The sequence below is a fragment of the Astyanax mexicanus genome, chromosome 7 (genome assembly GCF_023375975.1).
Source record: "Astyanax mexicanus isolate ESR-SI-001 chromosome 7, AstMex3_surface, whole genome shotgun sequence".
Classification (NCBI taxonomy): domain Eukaryota; kingdom Metazoa; phylum Chordata; class Actinopteri; order Characiformes; family Acestrorhamphidae; genus Astyanax; species Astyanax mexicanus.
The window spans coordinates 16,754,411-16,774,749 of record NC_064414.1 but is presented as its reverse complement, the minus strand read 5'-3'; the positions used below and the strand labels follow the sequence as shown (position 1 = coordinate 16,774,749).

Below are 20,339 nucleotides of genomic sequence, written 5' to 3'. Positions count from 1 at the left end.
TACTCACAAACTTTTTACATCTAAAGACAAGTCAGACTTTTTACTCACACTCACTAACTGCAAGACTGCAACTAGATTTTTTTCTAAGATAATTTTCCATCGTGCTTCCGGTGAAGTTTGCATACATTACATATAACTTTTGTCCCCATCAACGGTTTGGAGATGATTGTGAACTTCAGAAGGGGCCAGTATGCCCACCTCCTCCTGCACATTGGAGGATCTGCGGTGGAAGTGGTGGACAGCTACAGGTACTTGGGTGTGCACCTGAGCAGCAACCTCACCTGGAGCAACAACACTTCCACTCTGGTCAGGAAGACACATCAGCGGCTCTACTTCCTCAGGAGGCTGAGACGAGCTGGACTCGGGAGCGCAGTCCTCACCTCCTTCTACAGATGTGTGGTGGAGAGCGTCGTGTGCTCCAGCATCAATGTGTGGCATGGAAGCTGCTCTGCTGCAGACAGGAAAGCTCTGCAGAGGGTGGTGAAGGCTGCACAGAGGATTGTTGGAGTCAGCTTCCCCAGCACCACACACATCTACACCTCCAGAAAAGGGGCAGGAAAAGGGCCACCTGCATCAGGAAGGATCCCACCCACCCAGCACACGCACTTTTTGTCCCGCTCCCCTCAGGCCAGAGGCTGCAGAGCATCAAGTGCAAAACAACCAGACTGAGAAACAGCTTCATTCCTGTAGCTGTAAGACTCTTAAACTCCACCTAATAACACACTGCACTGTCACTTTAAAAAGACATCCAAGCATAATCATTCATGCTGCTATATTAATTCGCACCTTAGACTTCATGTTGCTGCTACTTCCCTACTACTTTATATTTTGTGTATTTATCTTATCTATTTTATTAGTGTGGTTTTTTTTTTCATTTTATTTTGTCTTTATATTTATCTATAAAATAAATTGGACTGTGAGAATACAATTTTATGATATTAAATAAAAATAAAATCTCCTTGAATCCTTGAGTTTATTTTTCTGCCACACTGTTAGTTCTTGATACTTATTATCTTTGTGTTTAACTCTGCCTATGAGCTCCCCCCCCCCCTTTTTTTGCTTCAATGTTGTAGAGTAAACAATCACAGTTTCACTGCTTTATATTTGCCTTTGTTTTAGACTAAATTAATGCAATAAAGAACATCATTCTTGTAAAATGTAGATCTGTTAAATAAAGGTTATTCAGGCTACAGTATTCACAATCAGCAGCAGGTCACTATTAGATGACCATCAATCATCTTCTCATTCTCTGATTTCCTCTAATGCAATAGCACAATATTTGACACATACTGCCCCCTTGTGTTCGAAAAAGAGCACAAGCTGTTCAGAGGACATCTACTGCATTGTTTCTCAAACTTTTTAGACCACACATCACCAATGACAAAACAAAAACGTTAAAGTACTAGCTGCAAGTCATTTCACAGGAACACGTACCACACACTTGCTACATAAACAGTTCAGTTAGATGTGTAATCCATATACACGTCATGTCTTTCGCCAATTGTTCTTCACCTGTTGTGAGGAGCTTGTTTTTTCAGTCTGTAAGTTAACAGTTTTAACAGTATGTTAGGATGTTTAATTATTGTTTCTGGTTAATACAGTATCCCTACTGAAATGATCTTATCTCTTATCTTGTGGCGTTCCACAGGGTTCTACTCTAGGGCCAATAAAACTGATGTTAATAATTAAAGAATTAGAATAACTGTAGTTTTGAGAGTGAAGGACTTAAGTATAGCGCACATACAGGTTCTAAGGGGTAAAGCCCAATATTTACTGGTGGAAACTTTACTGATTTCAGTCCTTAATATTTTAATGCAAGCAGATTTTTCTGAGGTTTATAGTGTACCACCTTAGGATGCTTCAAGTACCACCAGTGGTACCTGTACTTACAGTTTGAGAACCACTGCTCTAATGATATTAAACACACAGTGGCATTTATAAATAGGGCTTTAACTAGGGAAGAGTGCAGGGGTAAATAAAAGACTTTTTAAAAATATTAAAGGTCTGTGGATTAATGGCTTGTGGTACAAACACTACATTAGTACTCATGTACAGCAAGATATAATTCACTCTGATTCCTGTGTGTTATTTAAGGCTGGGGGAGTGGTGGGTAGGGAGGGAACAGAAGTGACTAAGAGCGTTTACACTAAGACTGACCTCACGCTGAGCAGGGTTAATCAGAGTCATGAGGTAATTTGGGCGTAGTGAAAAGGCTTTTCTGGTATTAGTCCGCCATCACCTCAACCAGGAGCTTCATGTTCCTCACAAGAAAAACGAGTGCAAATAAAAACCCAACCCAACACGAGAAGAGTTCATGAGGGTCATGTGATCTCTCCTCTCATTTTCTCTCCTAGCTCTGAAAAGCAGAAGGAAGCTAGAAAGTTCATGTTACTTCCAGGAAGCTGGACGTATTATTACAGGCAGTGGAAACTGTCTTCAGAATAAAAAGGAGAACTGTGAACAAAATGGCTACACCCATGATGAGTTTCTAAAAGTTATATGATTAATAGATGTGATGAATATTGCTGATCTTTTTCCATTGATGGAGGGATGAATTACTGAAGAGAGAAAAACTCCCCATTTTCCACCCAAATTGGAGGACTGGTTACCCAATCCCAATTCACATGAACTTCCCTGTCACTAGTAAAGTCACCACCAGTCACAGGGTGAAGAGTAGCACACACCTACTCCAATGTATATGAAGTCAATAACGCCTTTTTTCCAGCTTGGCTAACCAGCTCCAATATAGTAGCTAACAAATGCCTGTGTCAGCCTGCCTTACACTACAGCTGCGTTCACACAATTTTAGGCTGTAACCAACCTGGTTACTAGTAATGTGTTATGCCTCCTCCTATCCTTTAGGGGAGCTGTTGATTGTGGTTCCTCCTTTGAGTATAAAAGGGAAAGCCAGGTAGGGGGTAGCAGAGAGTTGTCCTACAGGCACATGTACGCAGCCTTTTTGGGAAACTTTGTTTAATGCTCATTGTGAGTATTATGGGTCACTATGCTTATGCTATATGATACATGACATTAGTGATGGCAAAAGTGGGGCTTTTGGGAGATCGAATCAAATGAACCAATTGATTCGGAAAATGATTCGATCTTGTGAAACGTTCGAATCATCACACGCCACAGTGACATCTAGTGGGCAACCAGGGCCTAAATCCACAACCTTTTCTTAACAGAAACAGAAGTGATGTGTTTTTTTATGAAAAATTAAAGAAATATCCCCCCATAGCATGTTGTATCCCTAAATAAATTTGAGTCATGAAAACATATCATTTTGCAGAGAACAGGGTTGTTTTAATAATGTCATTAAGATGTATTTTTCATTATGATACACAGTCAGTGGATTTATATAGCTGACATTATTCATTTTACATTGCAAGATAGGAAAATGCTTGTGTAATACTTTATTTATTAAACATTACAAGTAATCAGTTGTTTTTTATTAATAAACAGGATCTGTTCCACAGTGCTTGGACTGCTGGGTTGCTGGAATTGAGAGATATTTTTTTGTTAATTGAAACAAATGAGGAAAGACGGCAGAGTGTCTGAGCCAGTAATCCATAGGGTCTTTTCCTCTGGGCAGATATGAGACCAAGCATTCTGATCTCAGACCAGCTGCTTGAACTTAAGCGCGGACTAAAACGCGCGAAAAGATTCGAAACGTTTCTAAACTGCGTGACGTAACGAAACCCGTTTTAGGAACAGTCACGTGGCTTTCCCCTTTTGATCCGGACTTCGAAACAGTGTTTCGAAACACCGTGATTCAAATGAATCGATTCAGTTCGATTCCGCGTTTCGAGTTTGACATCACTATATGATATGATATGATATGATATGCTAATGCTATACCAGAGACTGTAAAAAAAGATGGACGCTGTGTCGCAGTTCCCATTCATTCAATTAAAATGATGCCAAAATCTTCCGCCATGTTTGCGATCCTGAAACCCGAGTCTGCGCTGTAGAGACCTGGGGCCTCATTTATAAAACTCTGCGTAGGTTCTGGAGTGAGAGTGTGCGTACACACAAAAAACAGGAAATGGCGTACGTCCAAAAAAAATCAGATTTAAAAAAAGTGTGCGTACGCACACCTGAACGCAGTTTCCTCTTTATAAATCACAATCTGCTTATAAATGTGCGCAGCTGACCAAGCCTCGCGCTCCGCCTCCGTACCGCCCACATTTACCCATAAAAGGTCCATGCAAATCACCCAGTGAATCCCCATTCATTCTGATCGGGATGATGGAGGAACGCAAAGCAAAGAAGTGAAATTTTGGAGATTGTGAAGAGGAAGTCCTTGTTTCAGAGGTTGAGGCAAGGAAGGATGTGTTGTTTGGTGGCCTTAGTAGTGGCATTACAAACAAACGCAAGTTTGTTGAGTGGCAGCATGTGGCTGCAGCAGTAAACAATGTGAGCTCCACAAGCCGAACTATTGCAGAGGTAAAGAAAAAGTGGTCAGATTTAAAAGTCGACGCAAAGAAACAAATTGCTTTGCAAAGAAAAAAATTAACTGCAACTGGAGGAGGAAAGGCTACACCTGCACTGTCTCTTTTTCACGAGAGGGTGGCTTCAATAATTGGGGAAACCCTGTTAAGCGGAGTGGTGAGTGAGAAGGAGGGTGACACGGACTTAGCTGATGAACCCTGCACAGAAGAACCAGGTAACTTTTTTAAACATATATATTTTATATATTTGATTAAAGACGCGAAAACTAGGATTGCTACTTAGAATTGTTTATTGAACATTTTTTAAAGATGGGACTGTGGATGTTGAGAGTGACCATGAAGCGGAGGACTGCCAACCCAGCCCCAGCGGCATCTCCAGTGCTGCTCATGCCTCCAGTAGTGTCTCCAGTGCCGCTCATGCCTCCAGTGGTGTCTCCGGTGCCCCACGTGTCTCCTTCCATGGTCGTGTTCTTACTGAAGCTGTGCTGCAAACACAAGTCAGCACAATTGCAGCAATTGAAAGGCTAACAACTGAGATGAGAGAAATAAAGGGGGTACTATCAGAAATGTCAAGCACATTAAAAGAACTTGTTAAAAAATACCTTTGCATTGATCTTCAGTTATTCACAATCGAAGCATCACGTCCTCGCGCAGTCTAACTGCTTGGAGAGGGTCTGGTGGGTAAGGGTGTGGATCTGGTTCAGGGTCCTCAAGTTGGTTGGCAGTTAACAGGGAGAGACCATTTTTCTGTGTTATATTGTGTAGCACAGCACATGCTCTCACAATCTGGCAAACCTTTTCTGGACAGTAAAGCAATCTCCCACCTGATGCATCTAAACAACGCCATCGGCCTTTTAGCAGCCCGATGGTGCGTTCCACAGCAGAGCGCGACAAAGCGTGTGCATCATTGTAGCGTCTCTCTTGTCTGCTGTGTGGGTTGGGGAATGGCGTAAGAAGCCAGCGCTGGAGGGGATAGCCACTGTCGCCTATAAAAATGGTGCAGAAATAAGGCTGCTAATAGATTATTGTATAAAACTGCTTAAAGTCTTGAATAACCCCTTTAAAGTTTTTACTTACCAAGAAGCCAACCATCCGGCACAGCTCTGTTTTCAAGCCGGTTTCCTACACTACTATTCCTCAGAATAAAGGAATCATGTGTTGAACCAGGCCATCGAACAACCACATTGGTTAAAATCATGGCCGCATCACAAATAACCTGTACGTTTATAGAATGAAATTGCTTTCGGTTGATGAAAGCAGCTTCATTCCGGCTCGGCGCTCTTATAGCAACATGAGTGCAGTCAATTGCTCCGATTACATTTGGGAAACCGGCCACTGCTGCAAATTGCGCTTTGATTTGAGCCTGTTCATTTGCAGTGTAAGGAAATCTGATGTACCGACTTATCAATCTGATTATGCCAGCTAATACGGCTGGCATTATGGAGCTTAAAGATGGTTGAGATATTCCTGACCTGTCTGCTGTCCGCCAGGAATCCAAGAGTTGTTAGCACCTGTAAGTGGACATGTATTGACCGACTCTGCAACATTGGTCTCTGTAAATCTGTCCCCAACTCGGCACACAGTTCCATGAGAATGGCTCTTGGAAACCTAAATCGGCTTATTAACCAGTCATCATCATTCGCAAAAAAATCTTCATGATCTCTGAAAACACGTTGTCGCCGTATTTGTCGGTTAGCTACGTCCTCAAGTAATGCCAAAAATGCCATTATAACAGACAGTGCCTCACTATTTTCTGCCTATTTATAGAGCTGTTATTTTATGCAATTAGGTACAGCTGTTTATGATCGTAATTATCTGCAACTATTACCAGCCCTTAACACTTTTCACACACACACACACACACACACAATATATATATATATATATATATATATATATATATATATATATATATGTATATATATATATATATAGCACCTTTAGATTTTACAACTGTGAGATAAAACATAATACAAATAAAACTGAAATAAACTACAAAGTGAAATATACAAGTTAGTGGAAAATTAACACTACATATACATATAATACAGAATAAGATACAGAAATAATTTTAACTATACATGCAGAAAAAAAATATTGAAACAAGTAATGTGTCAGGCTAGCCATGCAGATCAGAGACAAACGCAGACGTGGAACTGTACAAGTTTTATTTACAACAATATATCTATATACAACTATATACAATGAGCTAAACCAAACAGTATAACAACAAGCTAAGCATAAACCAAACAGTCCAGGGTCGGATCCAGGCAACGACAGTATCAGAGGTGAGACAAAAGAGAAGTATAAAGTCCAGGGCAGAGTTCAGAAACCAGTAACTGCAATTTCATAGGAAAATCCAAAAAGGGGTAGTCAAAAAACGAGAGCAAGGTCAAAAAACACAGGAGATCAGGAATAAACACAGAGTATAACGCTTTGTACGCACGAAAAGGCAATACGCGGAAGAGAACAAAGGGCAGCGGCGTCTATAAATACACCCGAGACGAATTACACTTCCGGGGGAACGTCACGGCGTCGCGGCATGTGTGCCGTGACGTCATCGCGTTTGTAGTCCATAAGGTTCTGGGGATTGTAGTCTTTTAGCGCCGGAGCGCTCCCAGGCTCCGTGGGGGAGGCAGAGGATATAAACAGAGACCTGGCAGACGTGACAGAATGCTTAATCTTCCTTTGTTAATTTTGTTTTATGTGGTAACTAATATGCGGAAGGAAGAAAAGCTTGTGCATTTACTTACAATTCCCTACTTTACCACATGATGCCACTAATTCCCTCTCTCTCCGCACACTTTTGAAGGCATACGCATGCCTCAAACCTTGCTTAAATATACGCTCGTTTTCACGCCAAGTGTTTCTTTATAAATCACAATTCTTGCGTGAGATGTTGCTTACACACATTTCTGCCCTCTTTTTATGCGTACCCACTCCTTTATAAATGAGGCCCCAGAGGAGGGAGAAAGACTGTGGAGAGACAGCCTACTCATTTAAATAACCCCGCCCCTGAGGGCTGCCTCCACAGAGCTCACACAGTCTATAGTCCCACCCATACAGTCATTGGTCCCACCCCGGCTAGGTGTAGCCCAGCCCTTTTACAATAATCACACCTTTTTAAATAGAGCTGAATAACGTTGTAAAAAACGAATTCTGTGGGGATATAAAAATTAAACAATATAAGCAGAGGTTACACTAGCTGATGCATTTAAATAATGGCGGTAGAATTACAGTATATTGGAACAAAATGTGATTGAAAGTTGTCTGTTTTGCCGTTTAAACCTATGGGGATGGGTGGGGTTACACAGCTTTCTGAAACCGAACAGCAGGGGGCGCTCGACCTGTGGTGGCTTCACTTTTGAGAGATGATGCTCTGTCCAGCTATATACAGTCCAGAGCCATAGAGAGAGAGAGTTGCGACAACTCCGTTCACTCCAATGGATCAGTTTTTTACAGCAATGGCGGATCGTGGAGCCTGTCAATAGTTCCCGGAAGTTAGCAGCAAATACGAGCAGCGCAGTGAAGCTGGAGCAGGACAGACCATGTGTGATCCACTTTTGCAGGTTAGTACGCTTAAAAAACTTGATTGTGTATTATCAGGACCTCAGAATCAAATTACCACGTGCATTAAAGCATTTTAGTGAATGATCCCCCTCTTTATAAGCAGCTTTAGGGAACAGAATCTATGCTAAGACAACGCGAATAGAGTTATTGGCATTTAACATTAACGACTGAGAGCCTTTTAATTTTAAATTCCTAATTATCTTAATATCTTATATATCCAGATAGACCATGCTACCCTAACTAGCTAAGTAAATAAAGGTAATCTTTATTAATTTCAGGAAGAACTTTAAACACTAACGTTAGATAAATCCTTAATAAATACAGGGCAACGGTGGAAACTAATTACTACTGCAGAACTTAGCTAAATTATAGCTATCTCAGGTAACGTTAGCTAACGCTAACTAGTTATCTTGTTAGTTGGTTGTGGGAGTCATGTACTGAATATAGACATTAGAGTTAATACATAGTTATTTGTTTGTTTAGTAAGCTGTTAAATACTCACACTTTTCTGATTAAAGCTTTCAAGTATTTTCCTTAGTATGCTAGCCACTGTCCAAATAAATGAATTTAGATATATTACAGTAACTATATGCCTCTCAGGATGGTAAGTAGCTCTAAATGCCTACCAAACAGATAAGTAGTTAATGATCTCATTAAATAAAGTATTACAGTTGCTGTTTGTCTAATCAACTACTAATTTAACAGAGAGTGAATTTAAGGTGATATGACCAGTATGTATTTTATTATATAAGTTTATTATATTTGTTAACAGTCCATTTCAGGCTTTGTTTAAGGAAATCTTGCATATTGTCCACAGTGAAAAAAACACTTTCCCAATGCATTTGATTTAGTATAAAGCATAATTAATCCTGTTTACTGCATCTCAAAAGACTAGAAATTCAAATTATGTTTAAAGTGACAAATTATGTTTAAAGTGACAAATTTAACACTTTATATTTTAAGTTTTTAATTAAATACTTTAGTGAACTGGGTTTAGGTTAGGATTTGGTATTTCTGCGCTTTTTTGGATTAAGATATAACATCAGAAATTCTCAAGATATATACACTAGTAACTGTTTTTTATTCCAAAATAAATCCAATAAAATTAAAAATATTAATTATTTGTTTTATATAAATATAAAATAAGTAAATAATGAATACAAAATACAATAACTTTAATACATTTGTCTTTCTTGTCTTCATTTTCTTAAACAGGATATTTTCTCCAAGAAAAATAAAGGATAAAAAAGGTAGGTCATGTTCCCAAAATGTTTAATTGTATTTACGTATTAAATGCAAATATTTCTCAGTTTTCTTATTCTCTTTGTTTTTTTATTTTTTTTTTTTATTCTTATAAATTGCACAAGCACAATTAAAGTAAACTCCATTTCATGAAATCTGTGCTGTTTCTTTAGTTTATTTGTGCTCTGTACTTTGTTTATCTGTACGTAGCCTCTCTATATTCTGACATCAGTCTTTAAAGTCAAACACTACCCCATCTCACATACTGATTTCGGCGGAGCCTCATTATGGTGATACAGTGTATATTTAAGATTTCTAAATAGTACACAACAGTGTAATTTATAGATTAAGTGTTTTTAGGTTTTGTTATTCTGTTGACTTATCTGTATTATGCTCAGCAGTTTTTGGATGTATGGCAAAGGGAGAGGGATGGTGGTCAAGAGAGCTCGAAAACATTAGGTAAGTTAAAACTAGGCTGGCAGTTTTGATAAATTAATCATTTTAGATTAAAGAAGAATACAACACACTAAAAACATTATAGTACAGTATGATATATGTAATCATTTGTAACCATTCTAAACTTGCATTCTGTTATTGTATTATTTATGTTGTATTTAATTTATCTTGTTAGTGCATATTAGTTACCTGCTATGGGATGACTGGGTGATGACCATGATGAGATTGAAAACACAACAAGGTATGTTTCAAATACCAATAATCAATGTTTGTTATACTTTCATATGTTAGCTGGGTGCTGGTAGGTGAATGAAAGTGAAAGTGATGTTGGCTGGGTGATGGTAGGTGTAGGAGTAGTAATGCTAGCTGGGTGATGGTAGGTGTAGGAGTAGTAATGCTAGCTGGGTGATAGTAGGTGTAAGAGTAGTGATGTTGTCTGGGTGTTGGTATGTAAAAGAACAGTGATGTTGGCTGGGTGCTGGGAGGTGGAGGAAAGTGATGTTGGCTAGGTGCTGGACTGGTAGGTGGAGGAAAGTGATGTTGGCTGGGTGCTGGACTGGTAGGTGGAGAGAAGTGATGTTGGCTAGGAGCTGGTTGTTGGAAGAGCAGTTAAGTTGGCTGGGTGCTGGTAGGCATAGGAGCAATGATGTTGGCTGGGTGCTGGTAGGTGGAAGAGCAGTGGTGTTGACTGGGTGCTGGTAGGTGGAGCAGGAATGTTGGCTTGGGGCTTGAGCACTTGTAGGAGCAATGGTTAGTCTAAATACTTCTGTTGCCGTGACTAATGGGCTTGATAGCACATTTGGAGCTGTTTGGGGGTTGCTGGATTTTGAAGCTTGGCTACTGATGTTCTTTTTCACCATTCTGGATTGACTCTTGCTTCCAAGATGACCATCTTTTAACTGTTTCTTCTTTCGGTCATTTCGTATTGTTGCTGCCTCAATTCTCAACCTTAGCCGTATGAATCTTTTAGTGATTTTGTCTTGTACTCCACAGCAAGCTGGAAGCTTACTGGAGAGTGTCTGAGCTTCTTTCTCCAAAACACTCACTGCATTGGGGAGCTCCATGAGGGAGGAACCAGTCTTGGTCCTAAAGAGTTCCTCAATTTGGTGAATGAACTCATATGCATCTTGGGAAGGACGACAAAGAGCACCTGCCTTGAACTCTTTTAAGTTCAATAAGATGCTGTTTTCTCCAACAGGACTGTTGTCACTGTGCTGTGTTGCAATTTTGCATCTTTCACAGATGTTGGCAAACCTGATGACCTTGTGGACGATGTAGCCAGCAAGATGGAAGAGAACACATTTTTCGGTCTTTGTGAGGTGAGGTGCATCTCTGTTGACCGCCATTAGCTGTTCCACTCTGACTGATGGTGTGACATTTTGCTCCACTGTGTCCAAGAAGTCTGCCAAAAAGCTACTGTCGTCTTCCAGGTAGCTCCCAGATCTGATGGCTGTGAGGAACTGTCCCACAGATATGATCCTCAATGCATGATGGAATTCCACTGGAGTTGGGACAGGATTTTTAGACCTCACACAGCTGAAGGTATTTTCAATGCAGTCTTGTGTGAATCTTGATGTTAAGACAAACTTGTGTCCTCTTGTCAGCATCTCCTTTTGAATGGCTAAAATTGATGTTGCTGCCATTATCACCCCTGTCTGAACAGGCTTCCAGTCTCCCTTCTGTCCAATTTTCATCCCACGAAACAGATGGACAATGTCCTAGAGGAAGGTGATGGCCTTTTGGTACTCCTCCATCTTCAGCCTGCTTAGGGCTGTAATTGGATGACGAGATGACATCAAATCAAACCAATGATCAACTTGCTCCAGGAGCCATGCTGTAGTTTTGTAGGACAGAGGGCGGTTTTCTTGCTGCACCATGTATTTTAGCCCAGCACTTGTTGCCTTACTGATTACATTTAGAGCAGGACCAACTTTCATCTTGTCAAAGTGACCTGGCTCGATGGCTGTAGCTGACAGATGGGGAGCTATTTTTAACGACATTCCTTCCTGAAAGGCCACTAGGTCTTTAATAGGGACCACTGAAACCTCATTAGAGGGGAGGTTCTCTTTGTTTACAACATCCTCAGGAATTTTGAACACCTGTCCACGGACAAGGGCACTTTTTAGGCTCTTTACCAGATGTGGTACATCAGGCATGAAATAAAGCTGTCTGTCTGGTGTTGCTGGATGTGGCACAGATGTTTAATTGTGGTTGACCCCAAAGGATTTCCACATGGCCTGGTTAGGGCTACCCATGTCAGTGGTGACATTAAGCACATGTAGCCCTATCGATGCTGCCCTTTGTATTAGTTCAGTAATTATTGGCCTGTACTGTGCTCCGTTGGTAGAGTTGCCAGTGAAATGATATGCCACTACTTGCTTCCACCTTGTTGTGCTTCCAGCCAGCATAAAGACACAAGCATGTGTTGTTACTCCTGTGTGACCTGGCAAAGTCACATCGCCAAATAGTTTGCCGGTAAGCATATGCAACTCCACACTTGGTGTGATTGCCATTTCATCCAAGGTCAACACACATTCCCTTTCAATATCTGTCAACCCATCTACCTTCAGTTTAAGAAAATCAAACACCTCTGTCAGCACACCAGGCTCAAATCTAACACACTGCATCCTTCTCTGTAGGGTTCTTATTCCTGGCAGGGGAATTTGCAGTTCCTGCAGGGTCTTGTAACCTGTCCCACCAGCAGCAAAGCGAATTTTCAACGCCTTCTTAATTGTGTCATTGCTCCATTTCATCCCTTTTGTGGTTAGTCTGCCTAATGCTTTAATCTGATCTTTTGAAAACGTTTTCTTAAATTTTGTGTCCCTAACTTTCAGTGTCTTCTTGAGAGTGGCATTTTCTTTCCTTATTGTTAGTAGGGCTGCCTTTGTTTTCCTGATGATTCTTTCTTGTCTCTTTAATTTTTTCAATAGATCTGATTGGCTGGCTTCTGATTGGCTGGCTGCTGGCTGACTGGCATGCTGACTGGCTGCTGGCTCACTGGGTTGTATTAGCTCTCCCTGTCTCTCCTCACTAGCCATGTCCTCTCTATGTTCACTCTCACTTTCCCTTCTCTCTGTATCCTCATCCCTTATTTCCTCAGTTTTTGAAACTGGTGTATATAAAAGACATAGTGTAATTAAGTTTTAATTATTCTAAATAGTATATCACTTAAAAAAATAATATAATTAGTAAGAGTTCATAATCATTATACCTGTGTCACCTCTAACACTATAGCTGTGATCAGCAGCTATGGGCCCTGTCTTTACAGGTCCAGTCGTGCACCGCAGGGCAGGGGGCTTCCTCTTTTTGAGTGCGGGGCGATGCACAAATATTGTAGGAACAGCATCTGCTCTCAGCCTAGTCTTGCCCTTTTTGGATCTGATGAACTGGTCTGCCTCGAAATGTGCCTGCAGAGTGATGTGAGTTTACTTCCCACACATAACAACTCAGCTTTGTCTACCCACATACACTAGTAATGAGTGTATACATATTCAGTATTAGAGAACACTTACTGAATATGTATACACTCATTACTAGGCCTGTCACGATAAGATTTGTTTGTGGACAATATATTGTCCCAGAAATGATTGCTATACACAATATTTTTGTAATTTTAAGACTATTAAATGCTGACATAATGGTAACAGAATAGCATAAAAAAACAATTATATACTTTTAAAGACCACAATTTGAATTAATAAATTATTATAATTAGTTTGGGAATTATATACTTATTTCTTCACCTACTTTTGTCCACACTGTGTGTATGGAGTCACAGTTATTGAAGCATTACTAGAGTATTGAGGCATTCCTAGAGTTTTTACTGAACTGGGAAATCTATTTTTAGCTACAGTGCACCAGTGAGCTGGAATTCACTACAGGAAACACTAAAACTCAGCTGGCTGGTGTCACTCATTCATTTTAAACTTTTAATATCTAACCACCCTCAGACAGTCTGTAACTGTTTTAGTTGAGTTTTTCTTTTACCTTGTTATTTATTTTAATTTATTTATTTTTTATTTTTCTAATTTTATGTTTAACCATTTAGCCCTTTTATTTTATTCATTTCATTCTTTTATTTGTTTTGTTACATCCTTTACTTTAGGCCTTTTACATTTTTATTTCATTTATTTTCTTCCTTTTATTTTTATATATTTTATATATTTTTTACTTTTATACTTATTATTATTATTTATTTTAGTTCCATCATTTACATTTTTATAATTGTGGTTATTTTAGTCATTTATTATTATTTTTTAAACTGTGTATATTTTATTATTCTATGTATTTATCTCTTTGTTTTATTGCTCTACATTTTAGCCTGTTTACATATTCTTTTATTTTGAATTATTACATTTTTTCTTAATTAAATCTTACATGTTTGCTTGTTTTTATAATTTAAACTTAAGTCTCAATCCCTTTAACTCTATGTAAGCTCGGCTACATTGAAAATGAGGGTTACCCTCAATGTTTTTACCGAGTAAAAATAAAGGTTGATTGATTGATTGATTGATTACTGGCTAAAATAATGTTCATTATTATATATGTGAACAAACATACAAATAAACACAGTAGATGATATCACAATTTTTAAAAATTATTGAGGTCATGTTCATTTATTGTACGATAAATCTATATTTCACTTATTATGACAGGCCTACTTATTACAAGGATGTGCAACAAATTCATATCACATCAGTTACTGATGGCACTTCTCATCTTTTACAACTGATAACCTAATTTGGGGAACAAAGATGACACTTTATTTCTCAGTGTAATTTCCTGTGCAATACTACAGGGGTTGGACAAAGAAACTGAAACTCCTGGTTTTAGACCACAATAATTTGTTGTCCTGACGGACAGTTCTGGTGGAAACAGGAGAGTTAAGGTGCACATTGAATTCTGCCGTGATTTGGGCAGCCGTGGTTTTATGTTTTTTGGATACAATCCGTGTTAGCACCCGAACATCCCTTTCAGACAGCTTCCTCTTGTATCCACAATTAATTAATGCAGACATTACCCTGGATACCGTGGCTCTTGATACAAAGTCTTCACAAAGACTTGCTGTCTTGGTCACAGATGCGCCAGCAAGACGTGCACCAACAATTTGTCCTCTTTTGAACTCTGGTATGTCACCCATAATGTTGTCTGCATTGCAGTATTTAGAGCAGAACTGTGCTCTTTCCCTGCTAATTGGACCTTCACACTCTGCTCTTACTGGTGCAATGTGCAATTAATGAAGATTGGCCACCAGGCTGCTCCAATTTAGCAATAAAACTTCCCACACTAAAATGACAGGTGTTTCAGTTTCATTGCCCAACCCCTGTACATACCCTTTATATGTAAACCAATACTATACAGTAATTTCCTCATCTCTCTCTCTTTTAGCCAAAGAACCATAGGGGATTCAGTGGAGCCTGAAACAATACAGTACCCTCACCCTGCACTCTGAGTCTGCACTCAGATTTGTTTTGTTCGCAATTCTGTATTTTAATAAATCAGGCATTTAACTTTCCATTGGTGTGTTTATTGTGAAAAGTGCAAATGCAGTGTTTGGTGATTACCTCACATATTTTTTTGCTGTTGTAATCTTTAGTGAGGATAAGATTGCTCCTGCTGAGTTGAGACAACCATTTTTTTCTCCTCTCAGTACCAGTAGGGAAACCGTACATTTTTGCTCCTTTCTCCGATCGATTGGAGCATCCCCATGCAGCACAGCAAACCATGGTGGACACTACACAAACAACATGGAAAAACTCCTTGACACGCTATTCCTGTTTGAGATTTTTAGATCTTTATTTAATTAATTAATAGTGATAGTGTGTATTAAAAAGACAAGATAAATACAATTTTGTATTCAAATGGCATGCCAAGAGTTTCCTGGAACTATCTGAAGGCTCCGTGAACCACGTGACCATCAAGCATTTTGAACTTACGTTGTCGCAACTCTCTCTCTCTATGGCTCTGATACAGTCTATGTGCTACACTAATAAGCTAATGTTGTTGCTAGAGTGCTTATGAGCTTTATGTTGATTTTAGTATACTACTTCTAACATGCTAATGCTATGCTTAATGTTATGCTAATGCTATGCTAATGTCAATACTAGAATGCTTATGTGCTTTATGTTGGTTTCATTATGCATTATGTAACATGCTTATGCTAAAATGCTAGTATGCTAATGCTAGCAGCATGGTGGTTGGGGACTCGTTTTTACCTTCTTGTACAGAAGAAGGTTCTTAATGTGGCTTGGACTGGACTGTTTGAAGGCTTAGCTGTGCTGTTCTCCAGGTGCACCTCTCCCACGGGCTCATCTTCCATCTGGTCTGCTTCATAATTCCAGACAAACCAAGTCTCCCTGAAGAATTTCAGTAGTGGCTCCCTGATGCCCGCGAGTCACATATAATCTCCCGGAATTCAGAACCAGTGCCCCAAACGCGCACACAGGCCACAGACTTTTTTTCTCTAATCGCGTGTGGGAAGGAGAGAGAGAAAACAGAGACAGTTCTGATTGGCCTGTTCTCTGTTTTTAGTGTGGGCGGGCAGTGTTTTTCCCCCCTCCCGGACGGGATTTGTTCAGTGAGTGAGAGAAAGCAGATCATGGCGGAGGCAATATTAATAATTATTGTAATATGATATGAAATGTTTTTGATGTTGTGCAATTTTTGTCAAATAAAGGCTTTTTTTCCAGAAAAAAAAAAAGGAAAGCAGAGGCAGGGTCTTTCAAAAAGAAAAAAGATAAAACTCATTTCACCTCTGAATACTCTAAATGTAATTAAAAAAAAGTAAAATTAATTAATATAAAAGTAAAGTTTTGTTAACCTGTGTGTGTGCAAGTTTTTTTTGTTTGTTTGTTTTTTGTTTTTTTGGCGGTGGGGGGGGGGGACTTCCTGAAATCAACTTTTGCAACTTGGGATGTCTGTAACTGGTGGGGGCTTCTAAGTACTTCTATTTAAAGGATTTCCCCAAACCAAAGGCCATGCTCTTATAGACTTTGCACACCGATTTATAGAATGGGACAAAAAGGACATTGGGCTCTGGTGTTTGTTTTTTTGGGGCTATACATTCTCCTTTTATTTGGTGTGTTATTATTAATATTATTGGTCATTATACCTCACTAAAGATAAAAAAGGTTTATTGTATATATTCAAGTCTGTAGTGTGGATCTGTTGGACACTTCTCAGCTACATCTTTCTTTCTACTAACACAGTAGCATTTGAGCAGTCCAGTATGGTATCCCCCCTCAATATTTTTGTAGCATTAATCTTATTAAGTTCTTTAGGATTACAAGTTACAAGGCTGTTTAAATAATCCTTTTAATGTGACCTGTATCAGACAATTTCTTAAAAGGTGTACGCTGTAACTAACACACATGTGCAAAACAGCAGCGCTTCAGGCGAAGTTTCAGTTTAATCCAGTAAGAATCTCAGGAGTTCAGGCTGCAGCTAAGCTTATCACAGAGATTCCTCTTCAGCTCACTAATAAAACGTTATTCATATTATTCAGTCACTGGCAGAATACAATGATTTGCAAATCTTTTTCAAGCCATATTCAATGAAATATACTACAAAGACAAGATATTTAATGTTCAAACAGATAAACGTTATTGTTTTTTTTGTAAATATTCACTAATTTCTAATTTAAAGTCTGCAACATATTTCAAAGAAGTTGGAACAGGGACAACAAAAGACTGGAAAAGTTCAATAATTCAGAAACGCTCAAGAAAATCCTGATTGGAACATTCCACAGGTGAGCAGGTTAACTGGAAACAGGTGAGTGTCATGGATGGGTGTAAAGCGAGCATCTCTGAAAGGCTCAGTTCAATTTCACCACCAGTTTTTCCAACAGTTTAACAGCAACGTTTCTCAATGTGCAACTGCAAGGCATTTAAGAATCTCATCACTTACCATCCAAAATATCATCAAAGGGTTCAGGGAATCTGAAAAATCTCTGCACTAAATGCCAGTGACCTTTAATCCCTCAGGCAGCACTGCATTAAAAACCCATATCGTTCTGTAACGGACAGTCGCTCCATCTAAAAGTGCAAAGTAAAACCCTGTCATGCAAAGAGAAAGCCATATACAGTTATTAACAACACCCTAAAACGCTGCCGGCTTCTCTGAGCCCAAACTCATCTGAGATGGGCTGACGCAGTTTCAAGCTGGTTTTGGAAAACATGGACGTTGTGTCCTCCAGCCCAAAGAGGAAAAGGACTGTACGGATGGTGTTCAGCGCAAAGTTCAAAAGCAGCATCTCTGATGGTATGGGGGGTGTGTTATTCAAAAGATGCCTGAAACCAAAAAAATCCCAACAAACAGTGTAAATATTTCATTACTAACTACATTACTAATTATTCTATTATTCTATTATTTATTGCAATGGTGTTCCTTACCACTAACAGGTAATGGTTTAATTGGGATAATTCCCTCTTTTTTTATAAAAAAAATACGTTTTCACTACTTTATTACTTTTGAAGGACCAACATATTAAACAAAACAGTTTTACATAAGACTAACACAACATTGCAATTTTGGTTTAGTTTTAGTTTGTGTGGGGTGGTTGCAGATCTGTAAAAGAGTGCAGGTACTGGACTGGCCTGCTCATTAAAAATTGAAAATGAAAATGTGTGATGCATTGTGAAGCACAAAATATGACAACGAAGCCCCGGAACTGTTAAGCAACTGAAGTTGTGCATCAAGCATAATGGAAAAGAATTCCACCTACAAAGCTTTAATATTTAGTGTCCTCAGGTCCCGAACTCTTATTGAGTATCTTTAAAAGTAAAGGTAACACAGTGGTAAACATGACCCTGTCCCAACTTATTTGAAATGTGTTGCAGGCATCTATTTCAAAATAAGTGAATATTTGCACAATAAAATTATTCACTTGTATGTAATTAAGCAATAATACATGAGAAGGAGTGTAAAACATGTAAATTTGGCGCTGCTGTACTGCACTGCAGATCAGCCCAGCAGTGCCAATATTACACACTGTAGCACAAACCTTGTGTGTATTATTAAAATTATACTACAGTTTCATTATTACTGTTTATTAAAAGATTTTGAATTAAAGAGGAGAAAAAAAATACAATCCATTTGGTTATAAACACTCAGCGAGTTAAAATAGTTCCATTGCTGCTCTGTTTGTTGCTGCGCTGTTTGTTGCTGTGCTGTTTGGCTTGTAAGTGCTGCATGCTTGCTAGTTTACCTGTATTTGGCAGAATAATACATGGAGAGCTTCGTTTACAGTGCATTAACAGCTGATAACGGCACACATAAAACGCCTCTCAGCCAATCACTAACTATTATATCAACTAACTGTGATATAATATTTAATTTACTATAGGTTAAAAAGGATTAGCAAATCATTGTATTCTGTTTTTATGCATGTTTCACACAATGTCCCAACTTAATTGGCTTGTACAATACAAAGTTACATTCATTAATACCTCTACAGTCTTATGTTCAGCATGTCCAGAAGCACCATCCTCTTCTCTACTGGGATGGTATGGCGTTGTGTCAGTGCTCTTGGCCTAGGTAATTTACTCTTCTGTGATGCAACAATAGCATATTGACATCTTTGAGCATAATATGTTGCCTGAAATACAGCATTTTTTATCAAGACAGTGCTAAACCACATGGTGCACACATTATACACACATGTCTGTGAAAGAAGAGGGTACGGTACTGCATTTCTGAACTGTCCCCAGTAGAAACTCTGTGTAGAATTTACAGATGTAAAATGTTATAACGACCCTGTATTGTTACACACCTTAAGACATGTAAAAAAATTGGGACAAAATAACAGAAGCACTTGGTATTATAAGTGTGTTTAAATGTGTTCTTATGATGGAGTCATGATCACTGACTGGTTTACCACTGTTCCTTGTTTTTGCCATTTGTGAATAACGACTCTTACTGTGGTTCGCTGGATTCCCAAAACTTTAGAAATGGCTTTATAAACCTTTCCAGACAGACAGATCTCAATTACTTTCTTTCTCATTTGTTCCTGAATTTCTTTGGATACTGGCATGGCGTTTAGCTTTTGAGTATCTGTTGGTCTGCTTCACTTTGTCAGGCAGGTTTTATTTTAGTGATTTCTTGATTGAGAACAGAAGGTTTGATATTAATCAGGTGTGATAAACTACAGTTTAGTCATGTTTTAACTGGGGGGTGGACACTTCTTCACAAAGAGTCACGTAGGCTTGTATTTTTTTCTCCCTTAATAAGAAAACGTGGTACGACTTTAAAATAAGACTACCCTTATAAAGGGTTCATAAATTGTTTATAAATGAGGTTAATAATTATTATTGATTAGGTTGTGAAGGCTTTAAAAACCATTGAATAACAGTTACAACACATTAATTGAAAAGGCAACAGTGATCCGTTGTTTGCTTAGTCATTTAATTTATAGTAAATAGTTAAATATACTTACAAATATATTAATATGAAGGGTTTATGGAAAACACAAATAAAGATCAGTATTCAGGCAGATCTGAGGTTCGACAGTATAAATGAGTGTGGAATCAAAGTTGCAAATGTTTAACTTACTGTTGACATTTCTATCTGTTGTTATATATTTATTGCTTATTAACTTAACTGCTTATTAATGTTTTTTTACGT

General features: G+C 38.7%; 1 protein-coding gene across 1 annotated transcript; it reads left to right on the top strand.

Annotated features, from left to right (window-relative positions):
* The first annotated feature begins 4,248 nt into the window (after positions 1–4,248).
* LOC125803029 (myb-related transcription factor, partner of profilin-like) lies at positions 4,249–5,189 on the top strand. Its single transcript, XM_049481799.1, is given in 2 exon segments — positions 4,249–4,666; positions 4,761–5,189. Coding segments are annotated over 2 exon segments (768 nt in total). The 3' UTR covers positions 5,111–5,189.
* The last annotated feature ends 15,150 nt before the right edge of the window (positions 5,190–20,339 follow it).